At 41.9% G+C, this 18,520-nt stretch overlaps 1 protein-coding gene across 2 annotated transcripts in view; it reads left to right on the forward strand.

Annotated features, from left to right (window-relative positions):
- The window catches only part of hnf4a.S (hepatocyte nuclear factor 4 alpha S homeolog), a 63,871-nt gene extending 45,614 nt beyond the window's left edge, over positions 1 to 18,257 (forward strand). Inside the window, 10 exon segments of one of the 2 annotated variants that reach the window (NM_001086601.1) lie at positions 142 to 352; positions 5,516 to 5,690; positions 7,861 to 7,955; positions 11,248 to 11,354; positions 12,314 to 12,469; positions 13,439 to 13,526; positions 13,768 to 13,920; positions 14,489 to 14,725; positions 14,884 to 15,009; positions 15,432 to 18,257. In NM_001086601.1, coding sequence (NP_001080070.1) covers positions 238 to 352; positions 5,516 to 5,690; positions 7,861 to 7,955; positions 11,248 to 11,354; positions 12,314 to 12,469; positions 13,439 to 13,526; positions 13,768 to 13,920; positions 14,489 to 14,725; positions 14,884 to 15,009; positions 15,432 to 15,574 — 1,395 coding nt within the window. In that variant the 5' untranslated portion in view covers positions 142 to 237 and the 3' untranslated portion in view covers positions 15,575 to 18,257. 2 annotated transcript variants of the gene reach the window in all.
- The last annotated feature ends 263 nt before the right edge of the window (positions 18,258 to 18,520 follow it).

Consider the following 18,520-nt stretch of genomic DNA (forward strand, 5'->3'; position numbering starts at 1 on the left):
GAGAGGGGGAGCGAGGGATGGGTTATCCATCTAGAGGTGGGTTGATTAAAAATTAACTCTGGGGACTCCACCCTAGAACACTATAGGCCTTGGAGATAAACTCATCCCGTCCCAAGTCACTCTATTGTAAATCCATTGCAGCGGTGATTCAGAGGAATCAATGCAGCTGAGGCGTTAGGGGCCAATAAACTCAAAGTGGGGGGTCTGCTGGAATCAAGCCGCTGTTTTCAGATGATAATGAGACTGTCCAAAGCTTTGATAGACATGGATATGGCGGATTATACAGAAGCATTGGATCCTGCTTACACCACCCTGGAATTTGAAAATATGCAAGTTTTGTCTATTGGAACTGGTAAGGTTAGAAGAGAAGGAGGGAAAGACATTATTTTATAACCTGTGTTTTGGTGGTCCAAGCAGCGCCGGTGACTGTCATAGGCTTATAATGGGAATTTGCAGATCAACATATAGTAGGGAGATATGGTGCCTATAGTAACAATGGATAATAGTCTCTGGGAAGGGAGTGTGACTGTGGGATAGCAGGTATAGTAGGGAGAGATGGTGTCTATAGTAACAGTGGGATAATAGTCTCTGGGAAGGGAGTGTGACTGTGGGATAGCAGGTATAGTAGGGAGAGATGGTGTCTATAGTAACAGTGGGATAATAGTCTCTGGGAAGGGAGTGTGACTGTGGGATAGCAGGTATAGTAGGGAGAGATGGTGCCTATAGTAACAGTGGATAATAGTCTCTGGGAAGGGAGTGTGACTGTGGGATAGCAGGTATAGTAGGGAGAGATGGTGTCTATAGTAACAGTGGGATAATAGTCTCTGGGAAGGGAGTGTGACTGTGGGATAGCAGGTATAGTAGGGAGAGATGGTGTCTATAGTAACAGTGGGATAATAGTCTCTGGGAAGGGAGTGTGACTGTGGGATAGCAGGTATAGTAGGGAGAGATGGTGTCTATAGTAACAGTAGATAATAGTCTCTGGGAAGGGAGTGTGACTGTGGGATAGCAGGTATAGTAGGGAGAGATGGTGTCTATAGTAACAGTGGGATAATAGTCTCTGGGAAGGGAGTGTGACTGTGAGATAGCAGGTATAGTAGGGAGAGATGGTGTCTATAGTAACAGTGGATAATAGTCTCTGGGAAGGGAGTGTGACTGTGGGATAACAGGTATAGTAGGGAGAGATGGTGTCTATAGTAACAGTGGATAATAGTCTCTGGGAAGGGAGTGTGACTGTGGGATAGCAGGTATAGTAGGGAGAGATGGTGCCTATAGTAACAGTGGATAATAGTCTCTGGGAAGGGAGTGTGACTGTGGGATAGCAGGTATAGTAGGGAGAGATGGTGTCTATAGTAACAGTGGATAATAGTCTCTGGGAAGGGAGTGTGACTGTGGGATAGCAGGTATAGTAGGGAGAGATGGTGTCTATAGTAACAGTGGATAATAGTCTCTGGGAAGGGAGTGTGACTGTGGGATAGCAGGTATAGTAGGGAGAGATGGTGCCTATAGTAACAGTGGATAATAGTCTCTGGGAAGGGAGTGTGACTGTGGGATAGCAGGTATAGTAGGGAGAGATGGTGCCTATAGTAACAGTGGATAATAGTCTCTGGGAAGGGAGTGTGACTGTGGGATAGCAGGTATAGTAGGGAGAGATGGTGCCTATAGTAACAGTGGATAATAGTCTCTGGGAAGGGAGTGTGACTGTGGGATAGCAGGTATAGTAGGGAGAGATGGTGCCTATAGTAACAGTGGATAATAGTCTCTGGGAAGGGAGTGTGACTGTGGGATAGCAGGTATAGTAGGGAGAGATGGTGCCTATAGTAACAGTGGATAATAGTCTCTGGGAAACACTAGTATTGCATGCTATGTACTTTACTTTAAGTGCCTTGTGTGTAAGCAAGCAGATAAGGCCTATCTTTTACAAGAAAGCACAAGGAAAGTGAATCTCAACCTCTCATGGCTCTTGTCAGAAACAAGTTTTAGGATAATGAAATGTCCAGCACTGCGTAACAAAAGGGTGGGCATTGGCACCATATTGGCATTTGTATGGATATTCCATGGGCCAGATATAGAAGGGGAAGGCGCCAAGCCATCAGTATCTTCACCTGAAATGATTTTGGGTGAATCTTGCACCATGTTTACACTAGTGCAATAAAAACAAACAGGTAGCTTCTTAGCTCTGCCTGGCATACAACTCCCAGAATGCACGGCAAGTCAAACATTCCTGACTCTACAAAGACAAGTTCCTCGGGACAGTTTCTGTTGTAGGTGTCGCTACATCACCAATCTACATATTTTACATTAATGGGACATGTTATCCAGAATGCTCGGGAACTGGGGTTTTCCCAGATAATGGATCCTTTCATAATTTGGATCTTCATACCTTAAGTCTACTAGAAAATCATTTAAACATTAAATAAACCCAATAGGCTGGTTTTGCTTCCAATAAGGATTAATTATATCTTAGTTGGGATCAAGTACAAGCGACTGTTTTATTATTACACAGAAAAAGGAAATCATTTTTTAAAAATGCGGATTTTTTGGATAAAATGGAGGCCTTCCTGTAATCCGGAGCTTTCTGGATAATGGGTTTCCGGATAACAGATACCATTCTCTACAAAAGGCAAATAGAGATTTTAGCAGTTTTCACTGTCACCTCATCAGAGCAATCGGCTGCTCTCATTTCTATCAACAAAAATATGCAGATAACGAAGTCTCTTTGTGGTGAAATGTTTTACTGAACATTAATAAGCAAATAAAGAAATATCAAAGCAGAAATTTACCCGTTGTAATTAAGAGGTTAATAATTGTGATACAAGAGGCAATCACAATATAATCTCCATTCAGTAAACAGCAAGTTGTGTTAGGGTTGTTGTGTTTCTAAAGGCATATAAACTGTCCAATGCAATAAAACTGTCACTGTTTCTGCACCTGCTTGTAATGTCATACACAATGGATGTTGTCAGGCCCTGATTCTTTACTAAAGTGGATATACCTGTTCCTGTGGCCCTCCAGTTCTTCTACAATTCACATAATCGCCCTATACTTGAGAGAAATCTAAGAGGCGGTTACTTCTATCCCACAGTCACACTCCCTTCCCAGAGACTATTATCCACTGTTACTATAGGCACCATCTCTCCCTACTATACCTGCTATCCCACAGTCACACTCCCTTCCCAGAGACTATTATCCACTGTTACTATAGACACCATCTCTCCCTACTATACCTGCTATCCCACAGTCACACTCCCTTCCCAGAGACTATTATCCACTGTTACTATAGGCACCATCTCTCCCTACTATACCTGCTATCCCACAGTCACACTCCCTTCCCAGAGACTATTATCCACTGTTACTATAGACACCATCTCTCCCTACTATACCTGCTATCCCACAGTCACACTCCCTTCCCAGAGACTATTATCCACTGTTACTATAGGCACCATCTCTCCCTACTATACCTGCTATCCCACAGTCACACTCCCTTCCCAGAGACTATTATCCACTGTTACTATAGACACCATCTCTGCCTACTATACCTGCTATCCCACAGTCACACTCCCTTTCCAGAGAATATTATCCACTGTTACTATAGGCACCATCTCTCCTTACTATACCTGCTATCCCAAAGTCACACTCCCTTCCCAGAGACTATTATCCACTGTTACTATAGGCACCATCTCTCCCTACTATACCTGCTATCCCACAGTCACACTCCCTTCCCAGAGACTATTATCCACTGTTACTATAGGCACCATCTCTCCCTACTATACCTGCTATCCCACAGTCACACTCCCTTCCCAGAGACTATTATCCCACTGTTACTATAGACACCATCTCTCCCTACTATACCTGCTATCCCACAGTCACACTCCCTTCCCAGAGACTATTATCCACTGTTACTATAGGCACCATCTCTCCCTACTATACCTGCTATCCCACAGTCACACTCCCTTCCCAGAGACTATTATCCACTGTTACTATAGACACCATCTCTGCCTACTATACCTGCTATCCCACAGTCACACTCCCTTCCCAGAGACTATTATCCACTGTTACTATAGGCACCATCTCTCCCTACTATACCTGCTATCCCACAGTCACACTCCCTTCCCAGAGACTATTATCCACTGTTACTATAGACACCATCTCTCCCTACTATACCTGCTATCCCACAGTCACACTCCCTTCCCAGAGACTATTATCCACTGTTACTATAGACACCATCTCTCCCTACTATACCTGCTATCCCACAGTCACACTCCCTTCCCCGAGACTATTATCCACTGTTACTATAGACATCATCTCTCCCTACTATACCTGCTATCCCACAGTCACACTCCCTTCCCAGAGACTATTATCCACTGTTACTATAGGCACCATCTCTCCCTACTATACCTGCTATCCCACAGTCACACTCCCTTCCCAGAGACTATTATCCACTGTTACTATAGGCACCATCTCTCCCTACTATACCTGCTATCCCACAGTCACACTCCCTTCCCAGAGACTATTATCCCACTGTCACTATAGACACCATCTCTCCCTACTATACCTGCTGTCCCACAGTCACACTCCCTTCCCAGAGACTATTATCCCACTGTCACTATAGACACCATCTCTCCCTACTATACCTGCTATCCCACAGTCACACTCCCTTCCCAGAGACTATTATCCACTGTTACTATAGACATCATCTCTCCCTACTATACCTGCTATCCCACAGTCACACTCCCTTCCCAGAGACTATTATCCACTGTTACTATAGGCACCATCTCTCCCTACTATCCCACAGTCACACTCCCTTCCCAGAGACTATTATCCCACTGTTACTATAGGCACCATCTCTCCTTACTATACCTGCTATCCCACAGTCACACTCCCTTCCCAGAGACTATTATCCACTGTTACTATAGACACCATCTCTCCCTACTATACCTGCTATCCCACAGTCACACTCCCTTCCCAGAGACTATTATCCACTGTTACTATAGGCACCATCTCTCCCTACTATACCTGCTATCCCACAGTCACACTCCCTTCCCAGAGACTATTATCCCCACTGTTACTATAGGCACCATCTCTCCCTACTATACCTGCTATCCCACAGTCACACTCCCTTCCCAGAGACTATTATCCACTGTTACTATAGACACCATCTCTCCCTACTATACCTGCTATCCCACAGTCACACTCCCTTCCCAGAGACTATTATCCACTGTTACTATAGGCACCATCTCTCCCTACTATACCTGCTATCCCACAGTCACACTCCCTTCCCAGAGACTATTATCCACTGTTACTATAGGCACCATCTCTCCCTACTATACCTGCTATCCCACAGTCACACTCCCTTCCCAGAGACTATTATCCCACTGCTACAAAAGATGATTTTGTGATGCTTTTTGCGGTATATTTGTGATATGACTCTTAGCTTTTTGTTTTTGTACATCTAATACTAGTTCAGGTATTTTTTTACATACTAATTCTCTTTATGATCCCTTCCATCCAACAGACACCTCCACTTCAGATGTGACAAGTCTCAGTGCCTCAAACAGTATCGGCATTAACTCTTTGTGCGCCATTTGTGGGGACAGAGCGACTGGCAAACACTATGGGGCTTCCAGCTGCGACGGCTGCAAGGGCTTCTTCAGGAGGAGTGTTAGGAAAAACCACATGTACTCATGCAGGTGAGATTGGACCTATAAGTTATGTAAGAGGATCACCTGGGTGCTATACAAAGCTTATTTGGGGTGATCTTTTCTGCCTCCCACGTTTGCTCCAAAACTCCAACAAACAGAAAGTGAAGTGATGGGTCTCTTGGCTTCGGAGACATTTTACAAGAGACTTTTCTCACTCCAGAGATTAGATGATTTATTTCTCACTTGAGATACTCACACTGAGTAATTCCAACACACAATGGGCTGGGTCTAGATAAACACAATGTACTTTCCTGTAGTTTCCAGAAGGATTTAGGGTCTTCTGCAGCTTTTTGATTGGGATCTGGTTTATAGGGTCAGTAATCCTAGCAACCATGTGGTTAGACCTGCAGCCCCCCCCCCCGTTCTAATCACTGGCTCTGTTTTCATGGATTCATATTTGCAAATTAAAGGGAAAGTTTACTATTACTGAGATATTAATCAGCTCTTCATTCAGTCTAAGGGGGCATATTTATATAAAGGCACCCGAAAAGGGCATGGGCCTAGTGCGGCAGGTTTAGGGGGAGGCCCTCGGGTGCCTATATGATTTTTTTCTTGAAATAAATAAAATTCCGTTTGTAAATCCATCAGCAGAGCTGGAGGGGGATGAGGGTGACGTCATGCACTCTGCAGCCTGGGGGTGAGGCTAAAGTTCTGTACATAGGGTGACTCCAGACGAAAATACAGCCCTGTGTTTAGGTGCAAAGCTAAATGAAAAACATAATTATTTACCTTTAAAGGACAACTAACACCCACTCACCCAGGGCACAAATAAGCACTCACCCCAAATCTCCCCCTAACTGGTCTTCATGCTGGGCTCCCTTAGCTCATAACAAGGTTACAGATATATAGAAATATTGGGGTGTCACCCTGCTATAGTTCCAGGGGTACCCAGGGTACAAATAAGCACTCACCCCAAATCTCCCCCTAACTGACCTTCAGACTGGGCCCCTTAGCTCATAACAAGGTTACAGATATATAGAAACATTGGGGTGTCACCCTGCTATAGTTCCAGGGGTACCCAGGGTACAAATAAGCACTCACCCCAAATCTCCCCCTAACTGGCCTTCAGGCTGGGCCTTCTTAGCTCATAACAAGGTTACAGATATATAGAAACATTGGGGTAACAGTCACCCTGCTATAGTTCCAGGGGTACCCAGGGTACAAATAAGCACTCACCCCAAATCTCCCCCTAACTGGCCTTCAGGCTGGGCCCCCTTAGCTCATAACAAGGTTACAGATATATAGAAACATTGGGGTAACAGTCACCCTGCTATAGTTCCAGGGGTACCCAGGGTACAAATAAGCACTCACCCCAAATCTCCCCCTAACTGGCCTTCAGACTGGGCCCCCTTAGCTCATAACAAGGTTACAGATATATAGAAACATTGGGGTAACAGTCACCCTGCTATAGTTCCAGGGGTACCTAGGGCACAAATAATCTCTCACCCCAAATCTCCCCCTAACTGGCCTTCAGGCTGTGCCCCCCTTAGCTCATAACAAGGTTACAGATATATAGAAATATTGGGGTAACAGTCACCCTGCTATAGTTCCAGGGGTACTCAGGGCACAAATAAACACTCACCCCAAATCTCCCCCTAACTGGCCTTCAAGCTGGGCCCCCTTAGCTCATAACAAGGTTTCCTCCCCCGATTGGAGAAATCTAGTTGCACTCAGAGGGGAGTGAGTTGGCGGCAGGAGCCCCTGAGGGGTGTGGGGCCCCTGGGACAGCAGACCCAGTGGCCTTCAGACACCCAGTCCGACACTTGTCTGTGCCCAGGTCCCAATGTGCATATTTCTGGCTGGCGATCCCTACCAGGGAGCCAAAAAACAGAAATTGTCAGAATGAATGGTCTGGGATATATGATTGCATTTTGGCCTATAGTTATTCTGACTTGTAGTGAATGGATTCCAGTTGGTGGTAGGGTTTTATCATCCCAGAATTATTAGTGAACCATCAGAATTGACCCCTTAATAATAAAAATGCTTTTTTACCATATTGTACAAAACAAGGTGCCGCAGTTCCCTAGAGTGTCCAATCAGCAAGGACAGATCTAGTGGGGAGCAATGGGTAACTTCCCCGGTGCAGTTTAGCACCTCTGTTAGTAAATGAGCCCCTATGGAGCAATATATTCTCACTGTTGTTTCCCTCCCGTTGCAGGTTCAGCAGACAATGTGTTGTGGATAAGGACAAAAGAAACCAGTGTCGGTACTGCCGGCTGAAGAAGTGTTTCAGGGCTGGAATGAAGAAAGAAGGTGAGGCTGTAAAACCCGAGTGGAATGCAGTGAAATTGCTTTATTGGTCATTAACCCTGGCGTTGTTTGATTCTGGCAGACAATTGGAACAGGGCAGAATTGTTAGATTTAAATTCGTTAGTCACTTGTAAAGTCAAGCACATTCAGCTTTTAATTTACGGCGCCCAGGGAATTCCGAAAATACATATCCCGCTGAATTTTACTGAAGCATTTTTTCCGCACTAAAACGCAAAAATTCCAGATTATGAAAATTTGAATTTAAAAATAAAGATCGCAGTCATGGGGTGTTTATTTTTGCTGTCGATCGAGGGGCCGGCAGGGAGACAATTTATAATTATTGCTTGGAATACCTATGGCTGGTTCAAAAACTGGAGGAAGAGAGATAAGTAGGCTTGGCTGAAGCACAGTAAATAGAGGCTTTGAACACACGTCCCATCTGACATCGAAATGTGCATTTTTGCTGCTGTTAAACTTTTTATTTTTCCGCTGATGGAAAAACCGCCTTGAAAAATAACGCAGGGCTATTAAAAGCGGTGTAAAAATATTACACGGGATCATAAAAGGGAGTAAATGACTCTCTCTTTAAACCAGGATACAAAAAGCGCCCCTTGTGGTTGTTAATCGCAGCAGGACTGTTCTGTACTTTAAAGGGGAAGTAAAATCTAAAATAGAATATGGCTAGAAATGCTGTATTTTGTATATTAAACATAAACATGAACTCACTGCACCACAAACCTAATCAAACTAATGATTTATGCTTTCAAAGTTGGCCACAGGGGGTCACCATCTTGTAACTTTGTTATACATCTTTGCAAGACCAAGACTGTGCACATGCTCAGTGTGGTCTGGTCTGCTTAGGGATCGTCATAAATGATCAAAACAGCACAAGTCAAATAATATCTGCCAGAAGCCGATACAGCAAGACTGATTAATAATCAGAATATACAGACTGCACTGGGTCCTGTGTTGTCATGTAATCTAATGTGGATTTTATAGTTTTTGTATTGTTTAATACAAACTTTCTCCAACTCTGCAGAACCAGTGGCTGCAGCAAAATAATCCTCCAAATAGAATCCCAGTTTATCTGTTTAAATCTGGCTCCATGATCTTTGTCCCTGCAGCTGGAGTTGGAAACAGTAAAGGGGATGTAAAGGCAAAAATAAAATCCAATACAAATCTCTACACAGTCGCCGACTGCTCTACAGGGAAACAAACAAAGCTGCTTGAGTTCTGCATGGCTGGGAAGTAAGGCGGGGGCTCCCCCTGCTGTTCATAAGTATGATTGTTTCCCTGCAGAGCAGTTAGGGACCGTCTGACAATTTCTATCCACAGCAGTAAATGAAGGGAGAATTTCACTGCATACAGTCAGGTTTCTTATAAATACGGTACACATTGTTTAATTAAAGTATATTGGAGATAGGTTTCTTTTTCATAAAAGAATGTAAAAATAGGATTTTAGTTTTTTCCTGCCCTTTAATCCATGCCCTTTAATCCTGTGCAGTAAGCGCTCCGTACTCTAGTTATGGAACAATGAACAGATAATAAACTTTACCGATATATTTTGCATTGATTTAAGATGTTTATCCTCTTGCAGAGCTGCATACTCTTTCCCAGAATCCCTCCCCACTCTCTGTTAATTAGATGGGGAATTAGTGCCGTAGCCAACTAATACTGAGCAAACACATACAGGGAACATCACAGAGAGTCTGAACTCTGCAGCTCTGCTGATAATACAGCCTGACCTTGGGGAAGATCCCTATACTGCTCTGCTGAGTATCACTGACACCCTGTGACCCATATAGTCATTCTCATATTATCTCAGAGGGCTATAACTGATAGAGGATGCTGGGAGTTGTAGTCAGTGTTGGATTGGGATACCAGAAAACCTTAGACCATAGGCCCACTATTCTTCCTCCTCTCCTCACTCAACCTCTTAATTCTCCTAGTCTTTTAAATCCACTTACTATATTCTCCCATTTATAAAGGGATTCTGTCATGATTTTTATGATGTCGTTTTTATTTCTATATTACACTGTTTACACTGCAAATTATTCACTCTACAATATAAAATGTCATTCCTGAACCAGCAAGTGTATTTAGTTGTAATATTGGTGTGTAGGTGCATCTCAGGTCATTTTGCCTGGTCATGTGCTTTCAGAAAGAGCCAGCACTTTAGGATGGAACTGCTTTCTGGCAGGCTGGTGTTTCTCCTACTCAATGTAACTGAATGTGTCTCAGTGGGACCTGGATTTTACTATTGAGTGTTGTTCTTAGATCTACCAGGCAGCTGTTATATTGTGTTAGGGCAGAGACACATGTTCAGATTCAGGGAGATTAGTCGCCCGGCGACAAATTTCCTCTTCTTCGGGGGTGACTAATCTCCCCGAACTACCTCCCCGGCCTTCCCGCCAGCTAGAATGGAAATCACTGGTGCAATGGCACTCGGAGGGCTTCATTTTCCAAAGTTGCCTCACGAGGAAACTTTGGGCGACATCAAAAAACAAAGAGCTCTGATTGCCATACCTCCTGCGATTTACATTCTACCTGGCGGGAAGGCAGTTCGGGGAGATTAGTCGCCCTGAAGAAGAGGAGATTTGTCCCCGGGCGACTAATCTCCCCGAATCTGACCATGTGTCTCTGCCCTTAGGGAGCTTTTACCTCCAATTTTTCTCACTCCAATTTGCAGTACAGCAGTAAAGATTGACCGAAGTTTATCAGAGCACAAGTCACATGACTGGGGAAGCTGGGAAACTGACAATATGTCTAGCATCATGTCAGATTTCAAAATTAAATATAAAAAAATCTGTTTGCTCTTTTGAGAAACAGCTTTCAGTGTAGAATTCTGCTGGAGCAGCACTATTAACTGATGTGTTTTCCCATAACAGAATCCCTTTAAGCATTTTTTTCCCCATAAAGAAATAGTGAATGGCTATGAAACGGGCCAAATAATTCTTTCCCAGTACGTTTTGCAGGATAGCTTCTACTAAAACACTTGTGTGGCTTTTATAAAGCGCAGCAAGCAGCCTTCCATGGTTTATGATATTTTGGACAGCAGGCGGCGCTGTTTCATTAAGGCATAGGAATGAGCTTTCCTAATCAGAGCAATCGTGGCTGTTTCCTTATAACTAAACACACTTGTGCAGGTTCCCCGGGCAGAATAATCTAAGGCAATATAGTATTTAAAAAACAACTGAAATAAAAGGCGATAGAGAGAGAGAGAGAGAGAATTCTCAGCTTGGTGCAAATAAATTTTTTAGTTTTTTGAAGTCTGATTTTTCTTTCTGTCTTTCAGCTGTACAGAATGAGCGGGACAGGATAAGTACGAGGAGGTCGAGTTATGAAGACAGCAGTTTACCGTCCATTAATGTCTTAATTCAAGCAGAAGTTCTTTCCCAACAGGTAACGGCACATTCTTAGATGTTTTAAAAACTTCAGGCACAATGGTCTCTTTTTCCCTTTTCATGAGAGTAAAGTATAAAGGTCTAGTTTATTAAATACCCAGCTCTATATTTGTATTTATACATATAGGAAGGAGGTGCCATATTGTTTCCCTTAGACAGTACAGTATGAGGGTATAGCTTATTGTGTGCCCAGAACATTCCTTCTCTGTATATTTGTATTTATACATATGGGAGGAGGTGCCATATTGTTTCCCTTAGACAGTACAGTATGAGGGTATAGCTTATTGTGTGCCCAGAACATTCCTTCTCTGTATATTTGTATTTATACAAATGGGAAGGAGGAGCCATATTGATTCCCTTAGACAGTACAGTATGAGGGTATAGCTTATTGTGTGCCCAGAACATTCCTTCTCTGTATATTTGTATTTATACATATGGGAGGAGGAGGTGCCATATTGTTTCCCTTAGACAGTACAGTATGAGGGTATAGCTTATTGTGTGCCCAGAACATTCCTACTCTGTATATTTGTATTTATACATATGGGAAGGAGGTGCCATATTGATTCCCTTAGACAGTACAGTATGAGGGTATAGCTTATTGTGTGCCCAGAACATTCCTTCTCTGTATATTTGTATTTATACATATGGGAAGGAGGAGCCATATTGATTCCCTTAGACAGTACAGTGTGAGGGTATAGCTTATTGTGTGCCCAGAACATTCCTTCTCTGTATATTTGTATTTATACATATGGGAAGGGTTGCCATATTGTTAGACAGTACAGTATGAGGCTACAGATTAACTGCAGGATTTGGAGCCCTTAAAAGTATTTCAGAGCAGAGTTCATGAGATCAGGAAGCTTAGCAAGGCAAAGAAAATGGCTCAGCAGCAGTTGTGCCAAACATTTAATGGAAACTGTCTATTTTCACTCTGATTATGTGTACATGTGTTCCCCACAGATAACCTCCTCAGTTGGGGTGTTGAACACAGACATAAGAGGCAAGAAGATCGCCTGCATCATAGACGTGTGTGATTCCATGAAACAGCAGCTGCTGGTCTTGGTGGAGTGGGCAAAGTATATCCCGGCTTTCTGTGAACTTCCACTGGATGACCAGGTGGGTTACCCTCGTCATGCACAACTGGATATTCAGGGTGTGTCTAAGCCTGGTGGGACACTTGGGTTTTTTATACAGGAAAATACTGCAATAATAAATTAGTAAGGTATAGGTATAGGACCTGTTATTCTGGGTTTTTTTTCAGATAAGGGATCTTTCAGTAAATTGGATCTCCATATCTGAAGTCTACTAGAAAATAATTTAAACATTAATTAAATATTAACTAAGCCATACAAAATTGTTCTGCCTCCAATAACGATTATTTATATCTTAGAACCCACTAATTTTTTTTATTATGACAAACGTTTTGGCGGTAGACTTCCCCTTTAAACCTACATCTTAAGGGTCAGTCCACACGAGCAGATTTGGGGAGATTTAGTCACCTGGCGACTAATAGCCTCTTCTTCTGGGCGACAATCTCCCCAAACTGCCTTTACGTGTCTTCCCGTCCGATGTAATGAAAAGTCAACTGTGCTAAAGCACATGCGGTGCTTCGTTTTCTGAATTCGCCGTAAGTGGAAACTAAATCTCCCCGAATCTGCTCGTGTGGACTGACCCTAAATGTAGAAAAATAAAGAGGCCAATGTGTACAGTCCCCTAATCTCACTATTTGTAGTCCAGACAAGTAACAAGATTCCGAATGCCATTGTTTGAGGGACTAATGATTAAACCTTTTGTGGTTCATTGATTTATTTATTTATTTTTAGCCAAACTTAATTTGTCGAATCGTTAACCTTTGTGTCTGTCCAATCATGAGATGCTTCCATTTCTCAGAGTTTTCATGTTGCCTTTTATTTTTATTGGCCATCTTGCCCATAATTTGCCTTTTTTTAAATATGCACAGACACTATAAGAAAAGACTTTTTAATCAAGGTGGGGAGATAACATGTAACTAAATCCCTAACATACAATAATTGTGTGCCCAGAGCATTCCTTCCCTGTAGTTAAAAGTTTCTCTTATTTTGACAGGTGGCTCTGTTACGGGCACACGCAGGGGAACACTTGCTTCTTGGGGCTACAAAGAGGTCAATGATGTTTAAAGACATATTGCTTCTCGGTAAGACATTGATATAAATGATTTTTACCAAGTCATTCCAGTTGGCACACCTAGACCATCATCAGTTGGTGCTCTCATGGGTATTAGGCGCCAGCAGTTCTGATGTGGCGCTGAACTGGAAATTGCATAGATTTTAAGCAGTGATTAATCTGTTTAGCAGTTGCCTTACAGAATACTTAACCAGCCCACCATAAATAAATCTCAAAATCCAAACACCCTTTTTTTTGTTTCTTCTCAATAGGAAATGACCGACTCATTCCACGGAATTGTCCAGAACTCGAAGTGGGCCGCGTGGCAGTGAGAATACTGGATGAACTGGTTCTTCCCTTCCAAGAGCTTCAGATCGATGACAATGAATACGCGTGCCTGAAAGCTATCATATTTTTTGACCCTGGTATGGATGACTTTGAAGTCCAATGTTTGCTCAGGGCCTCCATGTAGCTCTAATAAGTTTACAAATATAGTAGCAGAGACAAAGACATTTTAACCTCGAATTTCATTCTGATGGACCTATAGGTTGGGCTCCAGGAGCATTTGAAAGGATACTTACAAATTCTTCCTTATTCTCCACCTAAGAAATCAGAGCACATGAGACATTGTACCTTTCCCAAGGAGCATGCTTTATATAAGTGATGTTGGCTTTGTTCCTGCACCAAAATGAGTAAAGTAGTTCTAGCATCATCCTGGAACAGGCACCATATTTGCACCAGCATGAATTCCACACTGTATGTCAGCCCCAGTCTTCTCCAGTGACATCTTGTATTTTATGTTGTTCCCCATTTACCCATTCTGTTGACCTATGGGCTTTAACTAAGCTTCTAACACACTATTCCCCTTTCTTCTCACCCCACCCTAGAAGTGGCACATATCTAGACTTATAACATTCCCTACATTCTATATGTCAAAATGGATAAGATGAAGAATAAAACATGAGCAATAATAGAATATCCGTGATCTTTTAGATGCCAAAGGTTTAAGCGATCCAACCAAGATCAAGAGAATGAGGTACCAGGTGCAGGTCAGCCTGGAGGATTACATCAATGATCGTCAGTATGACTCAAGAGGAAGGTTTGGGGATCTCCTTCTCTTGCTCCCTACGCTGCAGAGCATCACATGGCAGATGATCGAGCAAATCCAGTTTGTTAAGCTCTTTGGTATGGCCAAGATTGACAACCTGCTGCAAGAGATGCTCCTTGGGGGTGAGTATGACACCTTTGGTTTAGTCTTATACAAATCCATCCCAGTCCCACTAGTGCACCATTGAGATGCCCATAACCTAGCCTGGTCTTTTTCTGTTGACTTACTGCAGTCAGAGGATCCTTCTTTGGACTAATATATCCATTTAATTTTCCATAAGGTTCTGCAAATGAAGCTTCACACACCCATCACCATTTGCACCCGCATCTGGTTCAAGATCATCTAGCAACAAACGTTATTGTAGCCAACAACACTCTGCCATCCCAACTTCACAATGGACAGATGTGTAAGTATTTTTTTTACATTTCCTTTCAACGGCCAATGACCACTGGTCACTACGTTGACTCAACAACCTCAATGCGATTAGATAACATGTGCCTGGGCACTGTGGAAAAGGCATACTTCCATACGATTCCATACTAATCTGTTGAAGCCTACAGTTGGAGCTTGGTCAAGTACAGTGTTTGACAGACAATAGAGTTGAAAATACTGAAGCTGGTAGAGAACAGCTTGGGGTAACATATGTCCTATGGACAACTCAAACCTTGAAGTTCTAAAAAGGAGTATATATAGAATAATAGGTGGACCCCATATTTAGTGGTCCTTTTCTGTAACATATTCAAGCTAAATGTTGCTGTGGAGAGCAGAATAACTAGGTTTATGAATGATATAGAAAAAATAAACTATTTTCTTTATATATTTTTTCAGCTACACCAGAGACTCCCCAACCATCTCCACCTGCTGGCTCAGGGGCAGAGCAGTATAAAATTGTACACGGAACCATTGCATCTATCAACAAACAACCAACCTCCATTCCACAATCGACCATCACCAAACAGGAAGCTATGTAGGAACTGGTCATTGTCCAGATGGAAAGACTTAGTGGCTGTGGCTAATTCATCAGCAGCAAAGGAAAACCAAAAACCTTGTTAAAATGCCACATCCCACAACAAACTTCTAAAAAGTTGCCTCTTTGGGAAAGCGTGGGAATTACTGAAGAAGATTTAATGAGATGAGGAATGCAAGTTCCGGTCCCAGCTGCCAGGATTTTTTTTACAGTTTATTTGTGATATAGATTTATTTTGTATAGTCAAGTTTTTTTGTTGTTTTTTTGTATAGTCAGGTTTTTTTGTACATTCAGCTGTAACTGGATATGTATAATACATTTAAAGTAGGGAAATATATGACATATACCAACAGGTAGATTGTATGAGCTGCCATTAGACCTATAACCAGGTCAATACATCTCCTGTAGAAGGAAGGACATCTAAGTGCAGGGTGTTAAAAGTAAGGCTAAAGGAGTTGCTATTGTATTTATGTCTTCTGTCGTTTAAATTTTCTTTTTCAAAAACTTTCATAAATTTAATTTGGAGTGGTTAAAAAAAATAGGTATAATTATCTTACTGATTGGAGTCCTGCTATAGAATCTGATGTACAGCGCAGTTGGCATTTCTAAATGTTTGCTAAGAAAGCATCATGACCGGAGGTTAGATTTCAGGCTATTATTCCAACCCACAAATTTGCTTTTTATGTTATAACCTTGATCATTATAACTGAAATGGGAAAAATGTCATCGATATATTGTAGCTCTACTAGAGTCAAAATATGTCATCAATAAATCATGGCTATACTAGAGTAAAAAAACGACACCAATATGTCGTAGCTACCCTAGTGCCAAAAAATGTCCGATATATCATAGCTCTGCTAGAGTCAAAATATGTCATCAATATATTGTGGCTGTACTATAGTCAGAAAATGTTATCAATATGTTGTAGCTCAACTAGAGTCCAAAAATGTCATCAATATATCGTAGCTATGCTGGAGTCCAAAGTTATTATCAATATATTGTAGCTATACTGTACTATAGTATGTCGCGGGGGTTGCTGATGGGCACTAGGACCCCATGCAGGAAATACGGCCCTAACTGGAGTCCAAAAATGTCATCAATATATCGTAGCTATACCAGGAACAAAAAGAGCTCTGCCCTAATATTTGATTGTTCCCATTAAAAAGTATAAATATTTCTGAAAATGCTTTACTGTCTTAGAAGAAATGAGACCATTCATTTCCCTAAACAATTTATTCATGTATGTAATATTCGAGCACTGTTCTCTGTTACACAGGAGGTTAAATGTTTGCTAAGAAACCCAGAAACATGGGAGGATAAATGCAGAAGCAATATAATGTACTACAATCCCAGAATACGTGGCAGGATAAATACAGGGCCAATTGTATAAATAATAGTGCCATATATACCACCTCCATTCTCTTTGTGTAGCAGATTTATTGATGCAGGTTTGGGGGGACTTAGCTTTTCTAAGTTTTTATTAAAAAACGGGCTATAATTTTTTGCCAGGTTTTGGCGTAAAAAAATAAATTTCTCGCCCATTGACTTCAATGCAATTGGCAAATTTTTCACTGTTCCGCGAATTTCCGTGAAGCGGGTCAGATTCGTCCAACACTAGCCAGCACTTTTAGCAGGATTTAGCCAAATCCTTCATTTTTGGCAGAACCAAATACTAACTTTAAAAGTCACGTGACTTACGAGCACTGAAGAGCTGAACACAGCATATTTTTTCATATGGAGGATTCTGGCCAGATTTGGTGCAATCCTACTAAGTATACTTAACAAAATATATTTTGGTGAGATCATTTTGTGAATATTTGTGAATGTTACAAAATATTCTTCCATCGTACACTTCCCTCACGGAATTTCGAATGTGGTTTCATAACTGCCCATTAAATTCTTGATTGTTCACTGCCATTAAACCTTACATCCCCTCATCAGGTTGAAGAGTCCTGATTGGTGAACCTGAAAGGGGCGGGTCTTACGGGAATATGGGTGTGGTTTAGTCGGATCAGGGTGTGGGCGGTCATACATGTGAGACCGTCCCATGTGGCCCAAATGGGAAATGTCAGGGATAACTAAACAGATGCACAGAATGTACCACTGCCGGAACCTTAGTGCTGTTTACTGTTCTGTAAATAGAAATGTGATATTTTCAGTAATTTATTCTCCGATGAGTGCACTGCTTAAATTATTTTGTAAATTGTGATGATTCCTGCAAATTGACAGCTTTTTTTTATTGTTTAAAGTGTTTTGCGTTGCAATATCATGCCTTGCCTTTCTTGGAAATATACCTCCTCTATTAGTAGGGTTTGTGGTTTCTATCCCCCCACACACACACATAGTACACAAGTATTGTTTATTTTAAGCCTACTTTTCCTCTCTACATTTTTATATATAAAGGTGGGAGCCACCATATTGCTTGCCTCGTTAGAGGCATGACTTCCTAAGTGCCCTAGCTGATTTTAATATAGCAACAGTTATGCAAATGAGACTAATAAGCCCTGCCCTCATCATGTACTGTCTGCATTAGGTAATATTATTATTACCCATGCTTTCAAATATTTGTCTTTATAGGAAAAAAATGGTATATTACACAAGTAGCTGTTTGGCTAATTTTTAAATGGAAGAAAATATTCCTGCCTATAGTTTATTATGAAAATAAACTCATTATTTTATAACTTTAAGTATCTGTGGTTTTTATTCTTGACACCTGTAGGTTATAAGAGGGTGGTTCCACCCGGGGTGAAGGGGCTGTTTGAATTTGTGACAGAATGCTCTAATATACAGATAGAATCTCAGCTGCCATAAAGCAGGACAGTACTGCTGTTTACAAAGGGGATCAGATAGGATCTGTGCAGCGACTAGGACAGAATGCTCTGTTATACAGATAGCTAGAATCTCAGCTGCCATAAAGCAGGACAGGACTGCTGCTTACAATGGGTTTCAG

The sequence above is a fragment of the Xenopus laevis genome, chromosome 9_10S (assembly GCF_017654675.1).
Source record: "Xenopus laevis strain J_2021 chromosome 9_10S, Xenopus_laevis_v10.1, whole genome shotgun sequence".
NCBI classification, from domain to species: Eukaryota; Metazoa; Chordata; class Amphibia; order Anura; family Pipidae; genus Xenopus; species Xenopus laevis.